Raw genomic sequence first — 19,772 nt, 5'->3', positions numbered from 1 at the left:
TTGCAGAGACCGGGCAGAGAAGTGTCCACCAGGCACAGAGAACAGGGGCCATTGGCAGGCCTCAGTGGGGTGGTATTCGTGGGGCGGTGGGGCAGGAGCTGGAAGGACTGAGGGGGAGACGGGGCAGTAGGGCTGGAGTGGGCCCACCTTTCCATAGCTGGGCCATGAAGGTGATGGGGAGAGCGGGTGGAGGTGGCTGGGGACTTAGTGTTGAGAAATGAAGTTTTTCTTTTTTTTTTCTTAAAGATTGGCACCTGAGCTGACATCTGTTGCCAATCTTCTTTTTTCTTCTTCTTCTTCTTCTTCTTCTTCTTCTTCTTCTTCTTCTTCTCCCCAAAGCCCCCTAGTACATAGTTGTATATTCTGGTTGTACGTCCTTCTGGTTGTGCCATGTGGGACACCACCTCAGTGTGGCTTGATGAGGTGCCATGTCCACGCCCAGGATCTGAACCGGTGAAACCCTGGGCCACCGAAGCGGAGCGCACCAACTTAACCATTCGGCCACAGGGCGGACCCCAAAAGTTTTTCTTTCAGCGTATCTGAAAATTTCCCATTTACAGCCTTGATTTTAATTAATTTGTGGGGCTTCGGTAGCTTAATCCTACTGGGGACCCAAAAGTACAGTAAAACTTCAGCTATCCAGAATTCTCGGCAAACAAGCCACTCTGGAAAACCAACATTTATTTGGATAAAAATATTTGAAATAAAGGATTTCTTACTTTTTAAAAACTTTTTTTTATGGAAAATATCAAACATACAAAAGTAAAGAGCAGAATATAACAAACTCCCATGTCCTCACTGTCGAACTTTGACAGTTATCAGCACAAAGCCAGTTCTGTGCCATCCACACCCCATTCCCCCCAAGCTCTGAGATATTTGGAAGCAGATCCTAGACATTATAGCAATTCATCCAAAAGCTTTAGTACATTTCTCCAGAAGACAAAAGACTTTTAAAAAAACATAACCACAGGGGCTGGACTGGTGGTGTAGTGGTTAAGTTCACAGGTTTGGATCTCAGGCGTGGACCTACACACTGCTCATCAAGCCATGCTGTGGCAACATCCCACGTACAAAATAGAGGAAGACTGGCACAAATGTTAGCTCAAGGACAGTCTTCCTCAGCAAAAAGAGGAGGATTGGTGGTGGATGTTAGCTCAGGGCTAATCTTCCAAAAAAAAAAAAAAAATTAGGCTCCAAACAAGGCCCACATGTTGCATTCATCTGCTCTGTGTCTTAAGGCTCTCTTTCTTTTTTTTCATATGATCTATTTCTTGGGGAAACCAGGTATCCTGGAGGCATGAGAATTTGGGAACATGGGAGAGAGCTGAGCACCACAGCAGAGAGCAGGACAGGGGAGGGTGGGGACATCCATCTTCGGGAAGGAGGCAGGATGTGGAGGCCCATCCCCCAGAGCAGGGAAGAAAGGTCAGCTGCTGAAGGGTAGGCCTATCCCAGGAGTCCCCAAGGCCCCTCAGCTGCTGGAGCCGAGGAAGGTAGAAAGATGGCCCCAGCTGAGTCAGGTTGGCAAGGGGTCTGGCTGCCCCCATCAGGCTGGTGGTAAGCGGGGCGGGGCCTGAGGTCAGGCCTGGAAAGAACAGGATGTCTGTGTTGGGGAGGAAGGGAGGGAGAGGACAGTGCCAAAACCCAGCTCCTGGCCAATCCCCAGCTCCTCCCCACTTGGCCCAGTCCCAGGAGCCCATCCCTGGCCTCTCAGCTACCAATCTACCCTGGGGCCCGGCTGCCAGATCCCTTCACCATGCCGGTGGTCAGTGGCCCTAAACCCTTGCTCTGCCTTCTCCTCTTTCTGCTCCTGGACCCCTACAGCCCTGAGGGGGGTCGTCCTCCTCAGCGAAGGTTTGAATACAAGCTCAGCTTCAAAGGACCACGGCTGGCTTTGCCTGGGGCTGGAATACCCTTCTGGAGCCATCATGGAGGTGAGGGATGGGGTGGGGACCAGCCATGCCCAGATCTCCTCAGAGTGCCGGAGGGGCTGATCAGCACTGGGTGGCTGTGACTTGGTGGGAGCAGGCCTACCAGTACTAGCCTCTGCCTAAGATGGGGCCAGGCCTGGGGCAGGCAGTGCCAGGGGCCCCAGGACCCCTCCCAGGCTTGTCTCTTGCTCTACCACCACAACCCCATCCCCAGCCACCAGCCTCAGTTTCTCCTCTCTGCCCCTCTCCTTCTCCGCCCTAGGACTTCTCTCTTCTCCTTTTCTCTCTCCTTGGGCCCCCTCTCCTCCTCTGCCTCTTGAACCTGTGAACACACACACACATACAGATACACACACACATGCTCACATGCTGAGTCCCAGACAGATGGACTCGAGGCAACTTGGACCAGCACAAACCTCCGCTCTCCTGGCTCCGTGCTGTCAGGCCTTTGGCTGTCCATGAGCACTGGGGGGCTGCCTGCAGGGAACCATCCTCACAGCCAGCTGTTTTGCCAAAGAGGGCGCCAGCCCTGCCCTGTGTGTGTGTTGGGTGGAAGCAGGCATGAGAGCACAGGTTGTGTTCTGGACTTTCTAAAGCCAGAACTAGAAAGAGTCTGTCTTTTACTTAGTCTTGTTCACAAAAGGATTTTTGAGGACTTACAAGGACCTATGCAATAGAGAGGAGCTTAAATTAAGAGTGAACCAGAAGAATAAGACTTAGGGTTACAGCTGGGGCATGAAATCAGTCTAGGAATGTGGCTTGTTGCCAAAACATATGCTACAAGGTCTGCCCACCCTTCAGAGTTGGGCCATAGATCTGGTTCAGAGCCTCCTAACAGGCAAAACAAAGAGAGAAAACAGATCAGTCGTGTATTTCTGATGTCTGTGAGATGTAAGTTCTGCGAAACGGCATGATTCCTAAGTGAGAATAGAACAAATATCCCTTTAAGATGGGAGACCCCGTCAGCAGGGTCTTTGGCCCAGTCTTCCTTCACAGAGGCAAAGGAGGGCACTGTCTCTCACAGCACCAAGCCAGGCCCTGCCTCAGGGCCAGGATGGCAGGGCTGGTACCGTCCTCACTGCTCTGGGCCTTGCCACGTCTGGGGTGTCACAAACCATCTAAGGGAGCAGAGGCACATTCTCCAAGATCACCCAGTGATGTGCTCTTTGTCTTTTCATTAACTTATCCTTTTATTGGATTCCCGCCCCCCTCCCCCGTGCCCCTCTGTGCCCAGCCCAGAGACAGAGGGCTGAGTCAGGCCCAGGGAGCCCACAGTCTGGGGCGAGGTGCCATGAACAATCCACATAAGGTGCATGCATAAGTGTAGCAGACAGTGGGCAATCCTTGCCTCCTGAAAGTCACTTCAGAGGCAAGTCCTTGGTGGCTTCCAAGGCCACAAAGACTTCTGGCCTTGTAGCCTCTGAGCCTCCCCACCCCCAGCCCTGGCCTTTGCCAAGCAAACAGGGTGGATTAGCAGTCTCCGGAAAGTCCTGGCAGAGCCTGGGCCCTGAGCCAGGTTCCAGGCTGGCAGGCCAGAGGGGTGGGGAGCCAGCTGGAATGGGGCCTCTGATCTCCCTTTCCCTGGTTCCTGCCAAGCCTGCCTCAGTTTCTCTCCCCTTTCTTCTCTCCCACCAAATATTTCTCCTTTCTCCCCCCTCACTGCCACCAGCGATAATTCTCCCACACACACTCCCTCCTTTGCCTTTTCCTAACAGTCCTGTGGTCCAGGTCCCACCTTTGCTTTCATGCTTTCCTCTCCTTGGAACGCCCCCTTGGGCACCCCCAGGCAGCCCTCAGCCTCATTTGTCCACCTTGCAGTGTCCTCCGTGCTTCCACAGCCCAGAGTGCTGACCCTCCACATAGTCCTTCTCTCAATGTGCCCCCCTGTGTCCTGAGGTCTCAGGCATGTCCTTCCCTCCTAGGGCCTGCTTCCTCATCTGAGAGAAGGAAGGGTTGAACACAAATCTCTCTCATGGTGGAAAAAGCTTGTACTTTGGAGTCAGATGGACCTGAGTTCCAACGCACTTAGTTCCTTGACTTTTCTGAGCCTCGGGTTCCCCATCTGTAAAATGGGGTCTTATAAAAACAGGCCACACAGACTTGTGGTGAGGCTTAAGTGGGAATGCAGATAAAGTGCTCCAAGTGGGTCTGGTGTTAGTTGCCCTCCCCTGGCAAAGGCCCCTCCAGCTGTACTGGGCTCCAGTTCCCGCTTCTTCAGTGGATTCCTGCACCCGTGATTTCATGGCTGGCCTGGAGGTTACCGCCTTCCTCCTCTGGGACCCCAGCCCAGGCCAATGAGAGAGAATGATGGGGGGGCCAGGGGATGGTGGGGCCTGGGCCTTGAGCTGCCCTGGTCCACAGATGCCATCCCAGGCCTGGAGGAAGTGCGGCTGGCGCCATCCATGCGGAACCGGAGTGGCGCCGTGTGGAGCAGGGCCCCAGTCCTCTTCTCTGCCTGGGAGGTAGAGATGCACATGAGGGTGACCGGGCCAGGGCGCTGGGGAGCTCAGGGCATGGTGAGTGGCCCCCACCAGAGCCCGGGAGAGGGGTGAGTCAGGGAGGCAGGCAGTGAGCCTGGGGTTCCAGGGTCCTGCAGGGACCGCTGAGTTGAGCAGCTGGGGACCCGCAGGCTGTGTGGTATACCCAGGACAGGGGCCAAGTAAGCTCTGTCCTGGGGGGGCTGGCCTCCTGGGACGGCATCGGGATCCTCTTCGATTCCTCGGCTGAGGATACCCAGGTGAGTAGTGGTCTCGTGCCTGCCCTCCCGCCCACACCCTCACCCTCCTCCCTGTGCACATGGCTCAGGCTGCTTGTCACCTCCCATGCAGAGCAGCCCTGCCATCCGTGTGCTGGCCAGTGATGGGCACACCCTCTACGAGCCGCTTGGGTAAGGGCCTGTTTGGATTGACCCCAACCTGATTCCTGGGCTGCAAGGGGCTCAACAGTTACCCACACTGCCCACTCGTGCCCCTGTCCCAGCCTGTGACAGAGAGCCCACCCCTCCTAGGGCTGTGCCCTCCTTGCTGGATTTTCATCGAGCTAATGGCTGCCACCCTGGAACTCCCTCCCACTTGGTCACAGCTGTGCATCCTCCTGGCTGAGACTAGAGTTTACTTGTTCTCCCTGGGAACTGCCCCACTGAGTCCTCAATTCATTCAACCAATGTCCCCAGGTCATGGGGGTAGTGAAATGACACAAGGTGGGGCCTGGGCTGAGTGTTTTCACTCACATCATCTCATCTGATCCCCAACACTCTTGAGAAGTGGGGATTATTAGTCCCTAGTTACAGGTGAGGACATTGAGGTGCAGAGAGGTGAAGTGACTGGCCCGAGTCACACAGCCGTGTGCAGAACTGAGATTTGAGGCCAGACTTCCTTGTGGAGGCTCCACGCCCTCTGCCTGTGCAGGCTGCCTGCCTGCCAGTGCGCTACCTTTCTCCCAGATGACATGGCTTCCCAGCCCTCCGGCCTGGCTGCCTCCTCAGTAGCTGGGCCGGTTAGTCAGTGTCTCTCCGCAAACACCCCTTAGCTCATAACAATTAGAATAATTGCTAATGTTTATGGAGCAGAGCTTACTGTACACCAGGCATGGTGCCAAGCACTTCACATTCATTTTCTTAGCTCACCCTCATAAGGACATTATGGGACAACTTCAATTATTATCCTCATTTTAAAGATGGGGAAGCTGGGGTTTGGAAAGGGGAGGGAACTCGCCCAAGGTCACACAGCCAGGAGTGCAAAGGCAGGTGGTTGCTCTGAGCTGGCTTCTCCCTGTTCTGTGCTGGCTCCCTCTTGGCTGAAGGTGGCAGGGACAGGTGCTGTGGTGTGAGCAGTGTCTGTGTCCCCCTGTGCCCAGAGAAACTCAGGACCTCTCAGCTCAACGCCTTCCTCCTAACTCCCCAGAGCCTGCTGCGCTGCTCCTGTCGGGGAGGCAGGCTGGTCATGTTGTTCTTGGCTGCTAGGACGTTTCTCGTGTTGTCTGTCCTGAGTCTGTCCTGCTGCAGTCCAAGCCTGGCAGAAGGGAGAGGAAAGACAAGCCCCACCCAGAGGCGCAGGGGCACTTGGAGTTTAAGGGAAGCGGGGGAGGGAGGGCAGCCAGAGGAGGTGTGGCCTGGGGGATTGAGGGGCGGAAACCCCACTCTTGGTCCATGTTCTGACCCCTGGGGAAGAGCCACAGGAGGCCCTTGGCCTCTTCTATAAACTCCAAGTGCCAGTACTCTGCCAGGCAGGGCTTGCTGTCCTGCTCCTCTCTCTTCTGCTAAGGGAGCAGACCACAGCAAGGGAGACTCAAGCTAGACAACAGGGACGCGTCCTGTACCAGTGAGGGGGAGTGGCACTGCACGCCTGGGCAGAACAACCTCTGGGGCCTCCCCCACTGGCCAGGCCTTGGGTCCTGTGTGGCCCAGCTGGATTCCAAGTGCCCACAGGGATGGAGCCAGCCGGGTGCTGGGCTCCTGCCACCGGGACTTCAGGAACCGGCCATACCCCTTCAGAGCACGGATCACCTACTGGGGGCAGAGGCTGCGTGTGAGTCACCCCTCCTGCTTCTGCAGGTCCTCTGGGTGGGGAGGGCAGATTATAGGGCTTAGAGCTACAGAGTTGCTGTGTGAGTGCCCATGATCCCAAGAGACTCATGCCAGAGACACTACACAGGGTCCCTGGTACAATACAGGCAACACCCACACAGGATCCTCCTCCCTACACAGAATCCTAACTTGCCTGAGCACATCCTTGTGAGGGTTAGCGTGAGACCAGGTGTGCAAGCCCCTCCATGCCATCCTCACACCAAGCCCTGTGGCTGCCTTCCCTCCTTTAGGGCCAGGGAGCCAGTGAGTCAGAATTGGGGTCAGGGGAGATGGAGTGGGCTCCACCCTCAAGGGGCTCTTTCCCTCCATGCCCCTCAGGTGTCCGTGAACAGCGGCCTCACTCCCAGAGACCCAGACGAGGTGTGCATCGATGTGGGGCCCCTGCTTTTGGCCCCTGGAGGTTTCTTTGGGGTCTCAGCAGCCACCAGCACCCTGGCAGGTGAGGGCCTTCTGGACCGGTAACAGCAGAGGAGCAGTCCCTAGCAAGCCATCCTGAGCATACCTTCCAAGGGAGCACAGGGTGTGAGGCCAGCTACTTCCTCACCATGTGACCTGGGCAAGTCACAAGCCCTCTCTAGGCTCCGTTACCATCTGGAAGGTCATGTCTGCCCCCAAGAAATGTTGAAATTCTCAAATAGGATAAAACAGGAGAAGCTTTTATTCCAGTGTTGGCCCCATAAGTGCCCCTAGCTGGAAGCTGTGGGGCAAGCGGAGGAGGGAGAGCCAAGAGGGACATTTAGGGAAGCGGAGCGAAGGGATGTGATGTAACGGAGAGTCCATGGAAGGACCCACGGCTGGGAAGCAGGGTGCAACCAGAGGGTGGGAGTCCTTGAATACCAGGACTTTGGTCTTTAGACCCTGGGCACTGGGGAGCCATAGAAGGTTTCTGAGGAGAAGAGTGGCATGGTCAAAGCCATGCTGAGGAGGTGGCCACTGCATGGTTGCCTCTGCCAGCAGCAGCTGTGCTCTTGGGGCCTGAGGGTGTCACGCTCAGTCTGCTGCCAGGGCTCTAGCCCAAGGCTGTCCAGTTTTCCCACTCACTGGGGTCCCACCTCTGGCTGTGTGTGGAGTTCAGCCCTCACAGCCCACCCATCTGCTTGTCTGACCCTCACCTCTTTCCTGTGAAGTGAGCAAGACAAGGGTCAGAGCTGCCCAAAGTCCCCCAGATCTCTTGCCTGCCTGGAATACAAGAGCCTGAGGGGTGAGGGCTGAGTTAAGTGGGCTGCTGGGTGGGGGGGTCTTACCTTCCTTTCTCTACCCCCCTTTCCAGATGACCATGATGTCCTGTCCTTCCTGACCTTCAGTCTGAGTGAGCCAGGTCCAGAGGTGATGCCAGTGCAGGGCCTGCCCTGTGGGGAGGGGCGGCCCTGGGACCCTTCCCTCCCCAGATGCTTCTGCTCACGTCATGGTGCTGTTAGAGCTGTCATTCCAGCCTTGTCTCTACCTGATCTCTGAGCTCTGCTCAGGCCAACCTTGTACTGGGCAGTGCTGGGGGCCAGAGGTGACCCAGAGTCAGGCCCTGTCCTCAAGGACCTCCCAGGCTGGCGGGAGCTGTGGGAGCACAGAGGAGGGGTCCTAACCAGCCTGGAGGAGATGAGCTTGAAGGAGCTGTGTGGAGGAGTGGAGACCTGAGGCCTGTGAGAGCTGCGGGGTCTGGGCCGCAGCGGGAGGGAAGTGTGTGGGGATGGGCAGTGGAGCAGGGCTAGGGAGCTGAGACTGCAGGGCCTGGCAGCTGAACCGAGGGACAGCCAGCTGGCGGACTCTTCCCTTGCTGGCATGAATGTTTGTTCAGGGCAGGGAACTGAGCTCCCGGGCGCCCTGTGGGGAGGCTCCCCTCGCCCCCGGGTCTCCTACGGGTTTCAGACTGAGTTTTTGTCCTTCTCCTCTAGCCTCCCCCCGAGGCCTTCCCGGAGATGGAGCAGCTCCGCCTGGCAAGGCAGCTGGAAGGTCTGCAGGCAAGGTTGGCCCTGGGCACCAAGGAGGACATGGTTCCAAAGCTGAAGTCTGAAGCCCAGGAAGAGGGTAGGGACCCAGGGAACACCAGGTGGGGCAGGGACCCATTTAGGTGTCACAGGATACTCTTCCCTTTGAACCAGGAGTCCTTTAACCAGTGGGAAGATGGAAGCCTGAGGAGGCATATCTAAACAGGCCCTGGGGCCTGGGTGCTCTGTCCTGTCCCTGCCCCACCACCCAGACGCACCTTCCCGGAGAGAGTATTGGAAGCAAAAGCCACGCCTTTCTGAACCCCCCCTCTCAAAGAAGCTCCCAAATGATAGAATCTATTGCCCCACCCCAGCTGGCTGCCTGTCCCAGCTCTGCTCCAATTCCCAGGGGAAAGGATCTTTGCCCTGGAGGAGACGCTGGGCAGACACAGCCAGATCCTGCAGGCTCTCCAGGGTCTCTCTGAGCAGTTGGCCCAGGCTGAGAGGCAATGGAAGAAGCAGCTGGGGCCCCCAGGCCAGGCCAGACCTGAGGGAGCCTGGGTGAGTGACCCCTCAGGCACCCAATGGTCCACCTGCAGGCCTGGAGAAGCTGTCCTCCCTAGGCACTGGGTCCCATGGCACCAGTGGGCTCCCTTTGTCCAGAAAGAGGAGCAAGCACTATTTGTGAGAACTAGTGTCCCCCAAGGTCTGGAGGGAAAGGTGGATAGGGGTAAAATGCTGCACGTGACAGGATGGGGTAGAACCTGCCAGGTGGGGGAGCATGCAGGAGGGCAGCTCTGCACAAGGAAATGCCCAAGGAGCCACATGGCTGGGGCTGGGGAGAGGAGATGCCAGGTATTTGTATGTGGGTCTGCAGACAAGTGACAGAAATAGACTGGATGCTAATTTGCATGTAGCTCCACATGTGATTTGATTCACATACGGCTTGCTTAATGCTCAGATGCACCAGAATCTCCTGCCATCCTGGCTCCTCCCCCAGGAATCATGCCCCATGTCATCCCCAGCCTAGGGCCTGAGAGCTGAACTCAGTCAAGATGTTAGATGCTAGGCAGAGGAGGCCAGCAGCTCCTGTGGGCTTTGCTGGGTTCTGGCAGCTTGGGACTGAGTCTTGCATCCTTAGGCCAGAGCAGTTAGAGCTGGACTGCTGGGGTGGAGCAGAGGGGAGGGGCACCGCACTCCAAGCTCTCTGATGCTGCTTCCAGGCCCAGGACCCCTCCTGTCAGATTCCACCCACCCCACAGAGGGGTGGCCACCTCTTTCAGGTCACTCAGCCAGACAAGGGCCCAAGCACTGGGAGTTGACCAGCATTGGCCCCAGCTTGGACTGTGCCTTGGGGGAAGTGGGAAGAGGGGACTGGACTGGGCCTCTTCCTCCTTCAGGGGCAGAACCACTTCTGGGAAGGGGAGGGACTTTGAGAAAGCCCAGGAGTAGCCACTGTTGTGGGGGTGGGGGGAGACCAACACCCTCAGGGAGAGGGGTTTGAGAGGAGGGAGAATCCAGATGCCCACATGGACAATGTGTCCTCAATGTGTCCAAAATGAGGAGGGCCCAGGTAATCTGGTAAGGCCTCTGGAAGTAAAAGGGCTGCAGTGTCCCCGGGGAAGGTGAACTCTGAGGAGAGAGGGGCTGTGCCCTGGGCCCTGGGGAAGAGGCTGGCACTTCTGCAGGACTCTGCCAAAATCAGCACCCTGCTCCATGGACAGCAGACTCTGCTCCAGGACCTGCAAGAGATGAGGTAAGCCCAGGGAGAGGAGGGGTCCTGCGAGACAGGGACGAGAAGTTCCCATCCACCAACTTGCTTCTCTGCCTGAAGCTCCTCCATCAGCCCTGTATTCCTTTCATCATTTCCTGAACACCCAGCACAAAGCCTGGCGCACACAGAGGGGCTGGGGGCAGAATTAGGTTTGTCGAGTTGACTGAATTTAATTGAAATCCAGTTTAAAGTTTTGAAAGTCCTAGTTTAAAAGCAACTGTCCCTGGGAGAGGCCCCGCCTGAGGCCCCCTTCAGGCATTTCCGCCCCAGGGAGGGTCAGTAAATCTGAGCTTTCCTTCAGTGACAGCTCCTGGAAGGAGGAGATGTTCTGATGGGATTCCTGGAGGAAGCATAATCAAGATCAGGCCAAGTTGGAGGAGGCAGTCCCTGACTACATTTTGCCCCGCTCCAACCTCCCAGCATCCCATTCTAGGCCAGGTCTTGGGAGCTACCTGTAGAGCCCTGGCAGCAGGGGGGTCACTTTGATGCCATGAAAGAGGGAGGCTTCAGGCTGGATGCTCGATGCTGGATCCCCTGCTCACTAGATGCTTGGGGTGGGGAGATGGGAAGAGGGAGAGGAGTAAAATCCCCTGGGAGCTGGGAATGGAAGGCAGAGCAGGGAACCTGGGGTTGGGACAGCTTTAGGGAGACCCTTCTCTGAGCTAAAGGAGACTGAGGATCCAGGAAAAAGGTTTGGGGTAAGAAGACTAGCCCCCAAGAAGGTGCTGCCTCTGAGGATTATGAGAAATGGTTAGGAGGTCTGGGTGCAACCAGAAGGGATAGAGTCAACTCCCTTGGTTTCTATCCCCCACCAGGGATGCAGCTGCCCACGTGGTCTCAAGAGCCCAGGTCTTCTACCTGCCTGTAGGCACCAAGCATCATTTCTTAGAGTTGGCCCAGATCCTGAGCCTCCTGCAGAAGGACCTTCGGGGCCCAGTGGTGAGGGGGAAGGTACCGTGGGGGCTCCATCCCTGAAGTCTGGGTTTAGCCTCCTTCTTCCAGCACTTCTGCCTTTACCCTCTGCTCCCGGGACCCCTAGTTGGCACACCTATGTCTGTGTCTCTGTGTGTATGCACACGCGCACACAGAGACAGATGTCACCTTCTCTCTGCCCTCCCTGCTCTCTAGAGAGTCCCACAGACTGTCAGTGCCAGCAGGGCCCTGGAGACCACCTGGTCCGATATCCTCAATGACCAGAAGGGAAATGGGAGTGGGCCATGCCCAAGATCCTTTAGAGCTCCAGGGTGAAGCCCATGCTTCCTGTGCCCCTGCCTCATCTTGCTCTTTCCCTTGCCCTCACCATCACCCTGTCTTTTGCTCTCTACTTCTCTCTCTCATCTCTAGACCCTTTGGCCTTCTGACTATCCCAGGCCCCAGGCCTTCCCAGCTGTTCCCACAGATGGAGCTGTAGGAGCTGGGGTGGGGGGAGGGCAGCTTTGTCCTCTGCCCATCTCCAAGTGCCCCAGATGAGAGCCAGGGTACCCCAAGCCTGGGAGAGGGAAACAGAGCCCACACATGGCCTGGATTCCAGGTCCCCTCCCTCCTGTGTAAGAGACTGGTCCAGGGCCTTACAATGTCCTCTTTCAGAAAGCAGGAGCCAAGGACCCTCACCCACCTGGCTGGCTCCCAGGGGCCTCCTCATGCCTGCGGCCAGGCATCTTCCTGTTCTTCCTCCTCATCCAGACTGTAGGATTCTTCTACTATGTGCACTTCAGGTGGGCCTTCTCATGGGCAGGACTTCCCACACCTACCCGGCATCTCTTGGTTCTACGCCATAGCCATCTTATTGGAAAGAGGCGCCACTAAGGCCCAGGGGGAACCTGCCTGGCCCACCAACTGGCAAGGAGCAGTGCCCAGGCCAGGATCCATTTTTCCAATAGCCTCTACTGACCACCTGCTCAGCCGCTGGTCCCATCTGGGTCCTGTGCTCACAGAGCTCATTCTGTAGTGTGAGAAACTGACACGTAATTGATAGTCACATGCTATGCGGTCAGTGCCATGATGGCAGGAAGCTCAGGGGCAATAAGAGTACAGTAAAAAGCACTTAACCCAGCTTGGGGAGATGACGGAATAAACCTGGAAGGGCCATTTGATGTGGGTCATCAAGTCCGACCAGGGGTTTTTCCAGCCTTGCAAGATAAGTAAAAGGCATTGATGCAGAGGGAACAGCATGAGAAAAGGCATGGAAGCATGAAAAAAAGCATAATATTTTGGAGAAAAAAGTGCTAAGTTCAGTACTGTCAGAGCAAAGGATGGGACCAGTTTGTGAATCTGGGCAAAGAGAATTAAAAAGGTTGGGGAGAGGTCACTATTTCTGCTTGGTGGGTATTTGTTGAATGAATGAAACATTTAGAGATATAGGGTGTGCTAAGGGGCTCAGAAATGGGACTGACAGTCCTTGTTGGTGAAATTCCAAGACAAGAAGAATCATTGTGGGTGGGGTGGTCCCAGAGGAGGAGTGAAATGTGCTGAGCTTTAAAAAGCAGAGTAGGAGAGGACAGCCTCCAGGTGAAGAGAGCAGCAAGGTACAAGGTGGAAATGATGACAGGGCTATGTATTACATAGGAGTGTAATGGTGGCTAGAGCCACCTGGACAGACCTTGAATGCCAGGGGGAAAGTGTGGTCCTGATGGGGAGGCCAAGGAAGCCATAAAGGTCCCATAGCAGGGAGGCTGTGGTCCGTGAGCATAGGGAGATGAGCGTGGGAGCCTGGTTTCAAGAGCCCAGTAGGGAGAAGTCCAAGTAACCTTCTTCTCCTCTCCCTGGCAGCAGGCAGGAGCAGGACCAGAACCGTCCAGACTATTTGTCCACAGGCAGCCTTCCTCTGAGTCTGGCACCACCCATCCCTAGGGCCCTGGGGGTTCTAAGGAGGCAGCCCCTCTCTCCCGGCATGCATGCATGACCCACCTCAAAGCCCTGAAGGAATGTCCACTTCTCATCACTGGGAAGTAAACAGTGTCTAGCTGGGCGGAGGGCTTGGCCAGTATCCTCTCCCTCTAGGTGCCCAGCAACTACCCATACCTTAGCTTCTGCAGAGCTTCCACCTTATTAAAGATGACTTCCCTCTCCCCATGCTGTGCTATGCTCATTTACCTTCCAGCTGCACCTTAATCTCTCTGAAGACTTCCCCCTTTTCTGGACAGGTAGCTGAGAGTGGGCTCCAAGTACACAAGGAGGCCAAGAGCTGGCTTTAATGCCAAAAGACCAGACACCCCACAGGCCTTGAGTCCTGGACTATGGAGGGAGAGAGTCACAACAGTATAATTCTGTCCCTCCAATTCACCCAGAACAAGAAGTGGTGTCTCCAGGTGCCCTTCCTAGCTCAGCCAGCATCACCTTGAGCAACTCTGTCCCGCCCTCCCCTCCTCCCCGCTCAGTTCCAGGGGTCAGCAGGGCAGGCACGTGACCAAGAACTCTAAGAGGCAACCCATGGAGCCATGATTGGGATTCCCGCTCTCTGGTCCCCCCTCCCTTCCCCAGCCTCAAGCTCTTTGGGCAGCTGCTGGGGAAGCAGGTTGGGGAGAAGGATGGGGTGGGGCCCAGGGCTGGATCTTTGTCCCTTGCTTTTACTCCGATCTCCCAGCTGAAATCCTATCAGCGACCTGGGAAAGGAGGAAGTGGGCGGAGAGTAGGAAGAAAGGTTCAGGGCACGAATCAGCGAAACCCCTTTCCCAGGGGAGCGACCCCACCCCCAAAGGCCCTAATCCATTGTCAGCAGTGCCCGGCTGAGCTTGGGGTTGAAGGAGGCACGTGGGGTAGGCGGGAGTGTGGGGCCGGCACGTGGTCCAGCCTCCTCGGCCGCGTGCAGGCCCCCCGCCCCCCGAGAGGAGGGGTTTGGGGAAGTAGGGGCGGGCCGGGCGGGGGCCGGCGGCGGGAGCTGTCCGCGAGCCCTAGTGCTGAAGTAGGCTCGGACGAGCCTGGCGCCTGGTGCGTAGAACCCGGTGCGTGGTGCCCAGGCCAGAGAAGACCATGGCATTCATGGTGAAGACCATGGTGGGCGGCCAGCTGAAGAACCTCACCGGGAGCCTGGGGGGCGGCGAAGACAAGGGGGACGGGGACAAGTCGGCGGCCGAAGCGCAGGGCATGAGCCGAGAGGAGTATGAGGAGTATCAGAAGCAACTGGTGGAAGAAAAGTGAGTGGGATCCCTTCCCGGCTCCAATGACCCTCCCCCTACACCCCGCCCCCACCCAACAGTCACCTGGCCCACCCCTAGGGCAGTCTCAGACCCCGAGCCCTCCTCCCCTACTTTTCCAGACGCGGTAAGAGATGTGAAATGTGCCTCCTAGGCTGCCCCCAGAGCCACCCCATCTCAAAAACAAGACCCTGCCCCAGGTTCGCATTCGAGCCCAGAGGGAATGGGGACAGGGGCGAAAGGGTCCTAGGACGGTGCGGGCACGTGCATTTCTGACGAAACAAGTAATCCCTTAATCCGATCTGGTCCCAGCCGTCTGTGTCTTCCAACTGGAGCTCCTCCGAGCTTGAGTTTCTGAGAAAAGTGCTGTAGCTAAGAGGGGCTCAGAGTCACAGAGACTGTCCCTGAGAGGGGAGGAGTCATAGATACTGAGGCTTGTCATATGCCAGGAGTGCTGGGGCAGAGAGCCAGCCAGAGGGGAGTTCAGGGCTGGACTCCACAGCTAGGCTGCTTGGGATCCAGAGCCAGGCTTTTCTTCTTTTTAACTGGGTGACTTTAGGCAAGTTACTTAACCTTTCTGTGCCTCAGTTTCCTCTTTTGTAAAATGGGGATGGTGATCATAAAACATGCCTCATAAATTTATGAGGATTAAATTACTTAGTGCATATAAACTGCTTAGCATAGCGCCTGGCACGTGATAAATCATTAAATGTTAGCTATTATTATTTCACTTAATCCTGCCAACAGTTTTTTGAGTTGCAAAATCTTATCAGCATTTTACAAAAGAGGAAGGTAAGCGACTTACCCAAAGACAACCAAAAGTGGTAGTGGAGCCAGGATGCGAACCTAAGTCTGTCCTTAATACTTTGCTCCACATGACACAATCTGTCAGGGAGGGAAAAGACAGACCGAGTCGGAGGCCGCGAGGGACATATATCAGGGCCTGCAGAGAAAGACATACTGACGTCCCCGCCCGGAGAGCTCCGTCCAGCGGCGGGTGCGCAGACGACAAAGGGCGCTGTGATGCGGGGCCAGACAGCAAAGACTGATCGTGGCCGGTCTGGTCCGAGCACCCTCCCAACACACAGGCCCGCGGGCGGGAGAGATGCGGTTGCCCTCCAGGACGCGGAGACCCCTCCCGCCCCTTCCTCGCAGACCCTGCCCGCCCGTTCTCTCAGCCTTCGCTATGACTCCGCCCCCGGTGCCCCCGCAGGATGGAGAGGGACGCGCAGTTCACACAGAGGAAGGCCGAGCGGGCCACGCTGCGGAGCCACTTCCGAGACAAATACCGGCTCCCCAAGGTAAGCTTACAAGCGGGGCTGCGAGGCACATTCGGGCTCCGGACTCCTTTGCCTGACTCTGGGCACCGCAACTCTCAGCCTGTAAGACTCATGGAGTGCTTGGTTACATCCTTCGTTCTCTCACTCGTTCATTCATTCACTCATTCATGGTTAATTGGCTCCAGCCAAGGGCCAGGGCTTGGCGCTGAGGGGAAGCCCAGTCCGCCAGAGACTGATAGGTTTGTGTTTCTGGAGCCAGTCCAGGGCCCTTCTCTCCTCCACACCCCACTCCCCCAACCCCCGAGGCAGCCCGGGGCAGATGAAGAGATGGAAGGCAGTAGATTTTACCGCAGGGTTGAGTGCTCCTGGGGCTTCTGAACCCTCGGGGAGAGCAGGGTGGAGGAGAGAAGGTGGAACCTCTGTTGATCTTCATGCCCCTACCTAACCTCTCAGTAACTGCCAGGTAGCTATCACCCACATCTACAAATAAGGAAACCGAAGCTCAGAGAGATTAAGAGACTTGACTAAGGTCATACAGCCAGAGAATGATGGAGCTGGGGTCAGAGCTCAAGCCTGTGAATGCTGAGCCTGCGCTTGCTCCAGGCCCCCTGGCTGCCTTCCAAGGTATGGAGTCTGTCTGCAGAGAGCAAAGAACCCCTTGGTTGGCCAAGCAGCCAGGAGGTTGTCTCCCCTAGGCACTGCAGCACCAGAGGGGCATGTAAGTGTTGGCTAAGGAGGGAACTGAGGCATAAGCCACTCCCAGTGTCCAGAACTGTGTGAGACTGAGGGGAAATGGAAGTACAGGGCTATAGCACTCCTGACCTTGATCTTCCACTTGAATTGGAAGATCAGATACATGGACATCACATTCATTCATTCAACAAATGTTTACTGAGCCCCTGGCTGCTTCTGACTCCCCACAGGGCACCAGTCTTCTGGAAATCTCTCAAAAGGAAAACCAGTCCAGAAAGCCTACCTTTCTGGAAAGTTGCTGAGTTAAACCCAGCTAGGGATGGAGTCGTTGCTCCAAAGCTTGCACAAAGGGTACGAGAGGCATAACTCCTGCCATCAGGCAACTCTGAGTCCAGTAGATGAGGGAAGACATGGCTGTAAGTGAGTAGGACATAAAGTGGAAAGCCCCAGCGTCCCCAAAGGGACAGAGAAGTGCAGTGACAATCAGCAGGTGCCATGCAACGAGAGCAGAGATTGGAATCCGTGAGGCAGGTTTAAATCTAGCTCCTTCACTGCCTAGTTGTGTGACCTCGAGCAAGTTACTCACTTAAATTGGCTGAGCCTCAATTTCCTTATTTGTAAAATGGAAATAACAATACCTGCCTCAAGAGTTATTGTGAGAATTAAAAGCACTTAGCTCAATGTCAGCCATATAGTAGGTATTTGATAAATGGTACCCATCACTACTATCGGTGAGTCCTTTCGTATAGTTAATGGTAGTCACCATATGGCTTAGCTCACTGGAGCAGTTTGACTCCTAGGTATTTTCATTTCCTCTGTGCTCTCTATGCTAGTATCTTACCTTCAGTATCTCAGAGTGAAGTAAGGAGGTATAATAGGGCAAGGTCTCCATGCCCAAGTGTCAGAAGCTTGATCCTGGAATATGGGAACCCCGTCTAGGCCTCCTCCCTGCCCCCTCAACTCTGGGTCCTCACAGACCTCCAACCCCCTCCTCTCTTCCCTCCAGAATGAGACAGATGAGAGCCAGATCCAGATGGCAGGTGGAGACGTGGAACTGCCCCGGGAGCTGGCCAAGATGATTGAGGAGGACACAGAGGAGGAGGAGGAGAAGGCCTCGGTCCTCGGGCAGCTGGCCAGCCTCCCTGGCTTGGACCTTGGCTCACTCAAGGACAAGGCCCAGGCCACATTGGGGGACCTAAAGCAATCAGCTGAGAAGTGCCACATCATGTGACGACTTTCCCTGGAGTTGCCCACTGGGGTGATCAGAGGGCTGGGCCCACATGAGGGCTAAGAGCATGTCTCAACTTCCAGGGACCTATACCCCATCTTGGCTTTGTTTTCCCTGCTCCACACTAGCCTTAGGATCCTTCTCATCCATGGCCCAAGCCTACTTTCCTAGTCTCTCCCTCTCCACTGGGAGCGAAGTCCTCATTTCTCACCCTACCCTCAGGACCCCGACTCAGCCTGGGGAGGCCTCCCAAGATTGTAGGAATAGGCCCGTGCTCTCTGGCCATAGCCCCAAGTTCTTGCACATAGGAGCACCCACAGAGAGACACACAGAGGCACATGGGAACCCTGGGATGTGCAGAGGCATACACCACAGATGCATCCTGGCACACAAAGACACACACACCCAGGCCAGCTGCCCTGTGTGCCTCACGCCTCCAGACACCAGCCCTCAGAGATGCTGGGAGGAGGCTTTGGACAGACGCCCTCAGCAAGCAGGAGGCCTGAGTTCGAGTCTCCACATGTGTTCTCTTTGAACGCCACTGCTCTTTCTGGGCCTCATTTCATCATCTGTAAAATAGGGGTGGACTGGGTGATTTCTAACACTTTCTAGCTTGGCCTCCCTGGCCCTCAGAGCCAATCCTACACCCTTCCTTCAGCAGGGCAGCAGCTGCAGCCATAGCCTCAAGCAGCTGCCATTGTACTGTGGGCTCTGGCTCCTGGAGCTGAGCGATGCTGTGGGAGGGCCTGAGTACCAAGGATGAAGCTGGCACTGAACATTAGCCCGGGAAGCTCCAGGCCTCCTCTGGGCCCAGGCCCAGGCAATTTGTGTTCTGTCCCTGTAGAACTCTCTGGATTCCATAGCTGGATCTCCTCTCTTGGCTCAGTGAAAAATAAAAATTCCAAATGGCATGCCTATCCTCCTACTTCTTACTGACCTCCAGGAGTCTTGGGGTTCCCTTACCTTTGGAGGGGTGTCCCTTACCTCCTCACCCACAGCTTCATAGGAGCGCCAGCCCTTGTAAGATGTCAAACTCTACCCTCTCAGGGCCCTAAGTGAGGCAAGGTCCAGCCTGGGGCCAGACAAAATAGATCTGGGCTTTGAGGAAAATGTGGCAGCCAGCTGGATAGGGATGCACCTGGGGAAGGTGGGCCTCTGGGCCATTACCTGAGACCACAGGAAGGGTCACGGCTCAACCACAACTGTCTCTGGCACCTGTGAGATGAAAGGTGTTACAGGAGACAAGACAACTGCGTTCCAGCCCTGGCACTGCTATGTGACTTTGAGCAGGTTCTTTTCCCTCTCTCAGCCTGTTACCCCCCTATAAAATGAAGATCCCCTTTACCCAAAATAATAATACTACATGTTTCAAAGGGTGACCATTTGTAAATCCCTTGGCACATAATAGACCATATCAATAAATGGTAACTCATTCTTAAAAAAATGGAGAGCCCAAATCTCACCCTGCTCACCTGTAAAGGGTCCAGGAAACCAACCAGGAGGCTCCACAAGCAGGCCACCCCAGGGGCCTGAGCAGGAACAAGGTGCTACAGGCAGAGCCTGAACCCCCTTGGCACTAGCCTCGGGGAAGCTAGCCAAGATGTACAGGCAAAACTGCCATGTGAGGGTCTGGTTTCAAGGGGCAGAGTTTCCACTAGGCCTCCTTTGTAAAATAAGGACAAGGAACATACAACGTGTGCAGTAGATAATATGGGAAGGGACAGGAGGAGGAGAGAGGAAAAAGTGAGGACAAGGAATTAGGAGGGTGAGGGCAGGGAGGGACGCAGACCCAGGATGGGGGCAGTGCTGCTCAGGCTGTCGAGCTGGGCCTTGTCTCCTGAGCATCCCCGGGGAAGGTGCCCAGGCCTCTGAGCTGCTCCTAGGCTGCCCCCCTGGGTGATCGCTGGACAAAAACCCCTCCTGACCTTCCTGGAGCTGGAGAAGACCCATATGGGGGCCCCAGGCTGGGTAGGGGGGGCCATGGGCTTCCTCAGCAGCATCAGCAGCAAGGCCCACGTCAGCACTCCACCCTCCAGGGGCCTTCTGCCTAATGGGATTGGACAGGCCCCTTTCCCCTCAGTGGTTTGCAGGACCCAGAGTGAAAGAGGCAGGGAGGCGGGCTGTGGGGAAGCTAGGGGTTAGCATTCACTGACCCCTCACAAAACGGGCTGGTTGGGGCCTGGGGTCAGGGAGTGGGAGGGGACTGAACCCCCACACTGGTTCCCT

The 19,772-nt window shown here is 56.0% G+C and overlaps 2 protein-coding genes across 8 annotated transcripts; both read left to right on the top strand.

Moving 5' to 3' along the window:
* Positions 1-1,568: 1,568 nt before the first annotated feature.
* LMAN1L (lectin, mannose binding 1 like) lies at positions 1,569-13,284 on the top strand. 4 transcript variants are annotated; one of them, XM_008522220.2, is made up of 13 exons: positions 1,569-1,934; positions 4,293-4,447; positions 4,561-4,668; positions 4,760-4,818; positions 6,358-6,457; positions 6,835-6,955; positions 7,787-7,842; positions 8,406-8,538; positions 8,848-8,999; positions 10,127-10,194; positions 11,028-11,163; positions 11,800-11,927; positions 12,982-13,284. In XM_008522220.2, the coding sequence occupies exons 1-13, from the start codon at positions 1,757-1,759 to the stop codon at positions 13,112-13,114; spliced, it is 1,527 nt and encodes a 508-aa protein (XP_008520442.1). In that variant the 5' UTR covers positions 1,569-1,756; the 3' UTR covers positions 13,115-13,284. The 4 variants fall into 4 exon arrangements, with proteins under 4 accessions (XP_008520442.1, XP_008520446.1, XP_008520445.1 ...); XM_008522224.2 differs by having other exon boundaries at positions 1,617-1,934; positions 11,028-11,151; positions 12,985-13,284; XM_008522223.2 differs by having other exon boundaries at positions 1,617-1,934; positions 11,028-11,151.
* Positions 11,043-18,457, top strand: CPLX3 (complexin 3). 4 transcript variants are annotated; one of them, XM_070621167.1, is made up of 5 exons: positions 14,068-14,345; positions 14,468-14,545; positions 15,238-15,342; positions 15,559-15,646; positions 17,325-18,457. In XM_070621167.1, the coding sequence occupies exons 1-5, from the start codon at positions 14,182-14,184 to the stop codon at positions 17,547-17,549; spliced, it is 660 nt and encodes a 219-aa protein (XP_070477268.1). In that variant the 5' UTR covers positions 14,068-14,181; the 3' UTR covers positions 17,550-18,457. The 4 variants fall into 4 exon arrangements, with proteins under 4 accessions (XP_070477282.1, XP_070477273.1, XP_070477281.1 ...); XM_070621181.1 differs by lacking the exons at positions 14,468-14,545; positions 15,238-15,342 and adding an exon at positions 11,043-11,163 and having other exon boundaries at positions 14,169-14,345; XM_070621172.1 differs by lacking the exon at positions 14,468-14,545 and having other exon boundaries at positions 13,244-14,345.
* The last annotated feature ends 1,315 nt before the right edge of the window (positions 18,458-19,772 follow it).

Source organism: Equus przewalskii, chromosome 1 (assembly GCF_037783145.1).
Source record: "Equus przewalskii isolate Varuska chromosome 1, EquPr2, whole genome shotgun sequence".
Lineage (NCBI taxonomy): Eukaryota > Metazoa > Chordata > Mammalia > Perissodactyla > Equidae > Equus > Equus przewalskii.
The sequence above is the reverse complement of the archived record's forward strand: the minus strand, read 5'-3'. Positions and strand labels throughout refer to the sequence as shown.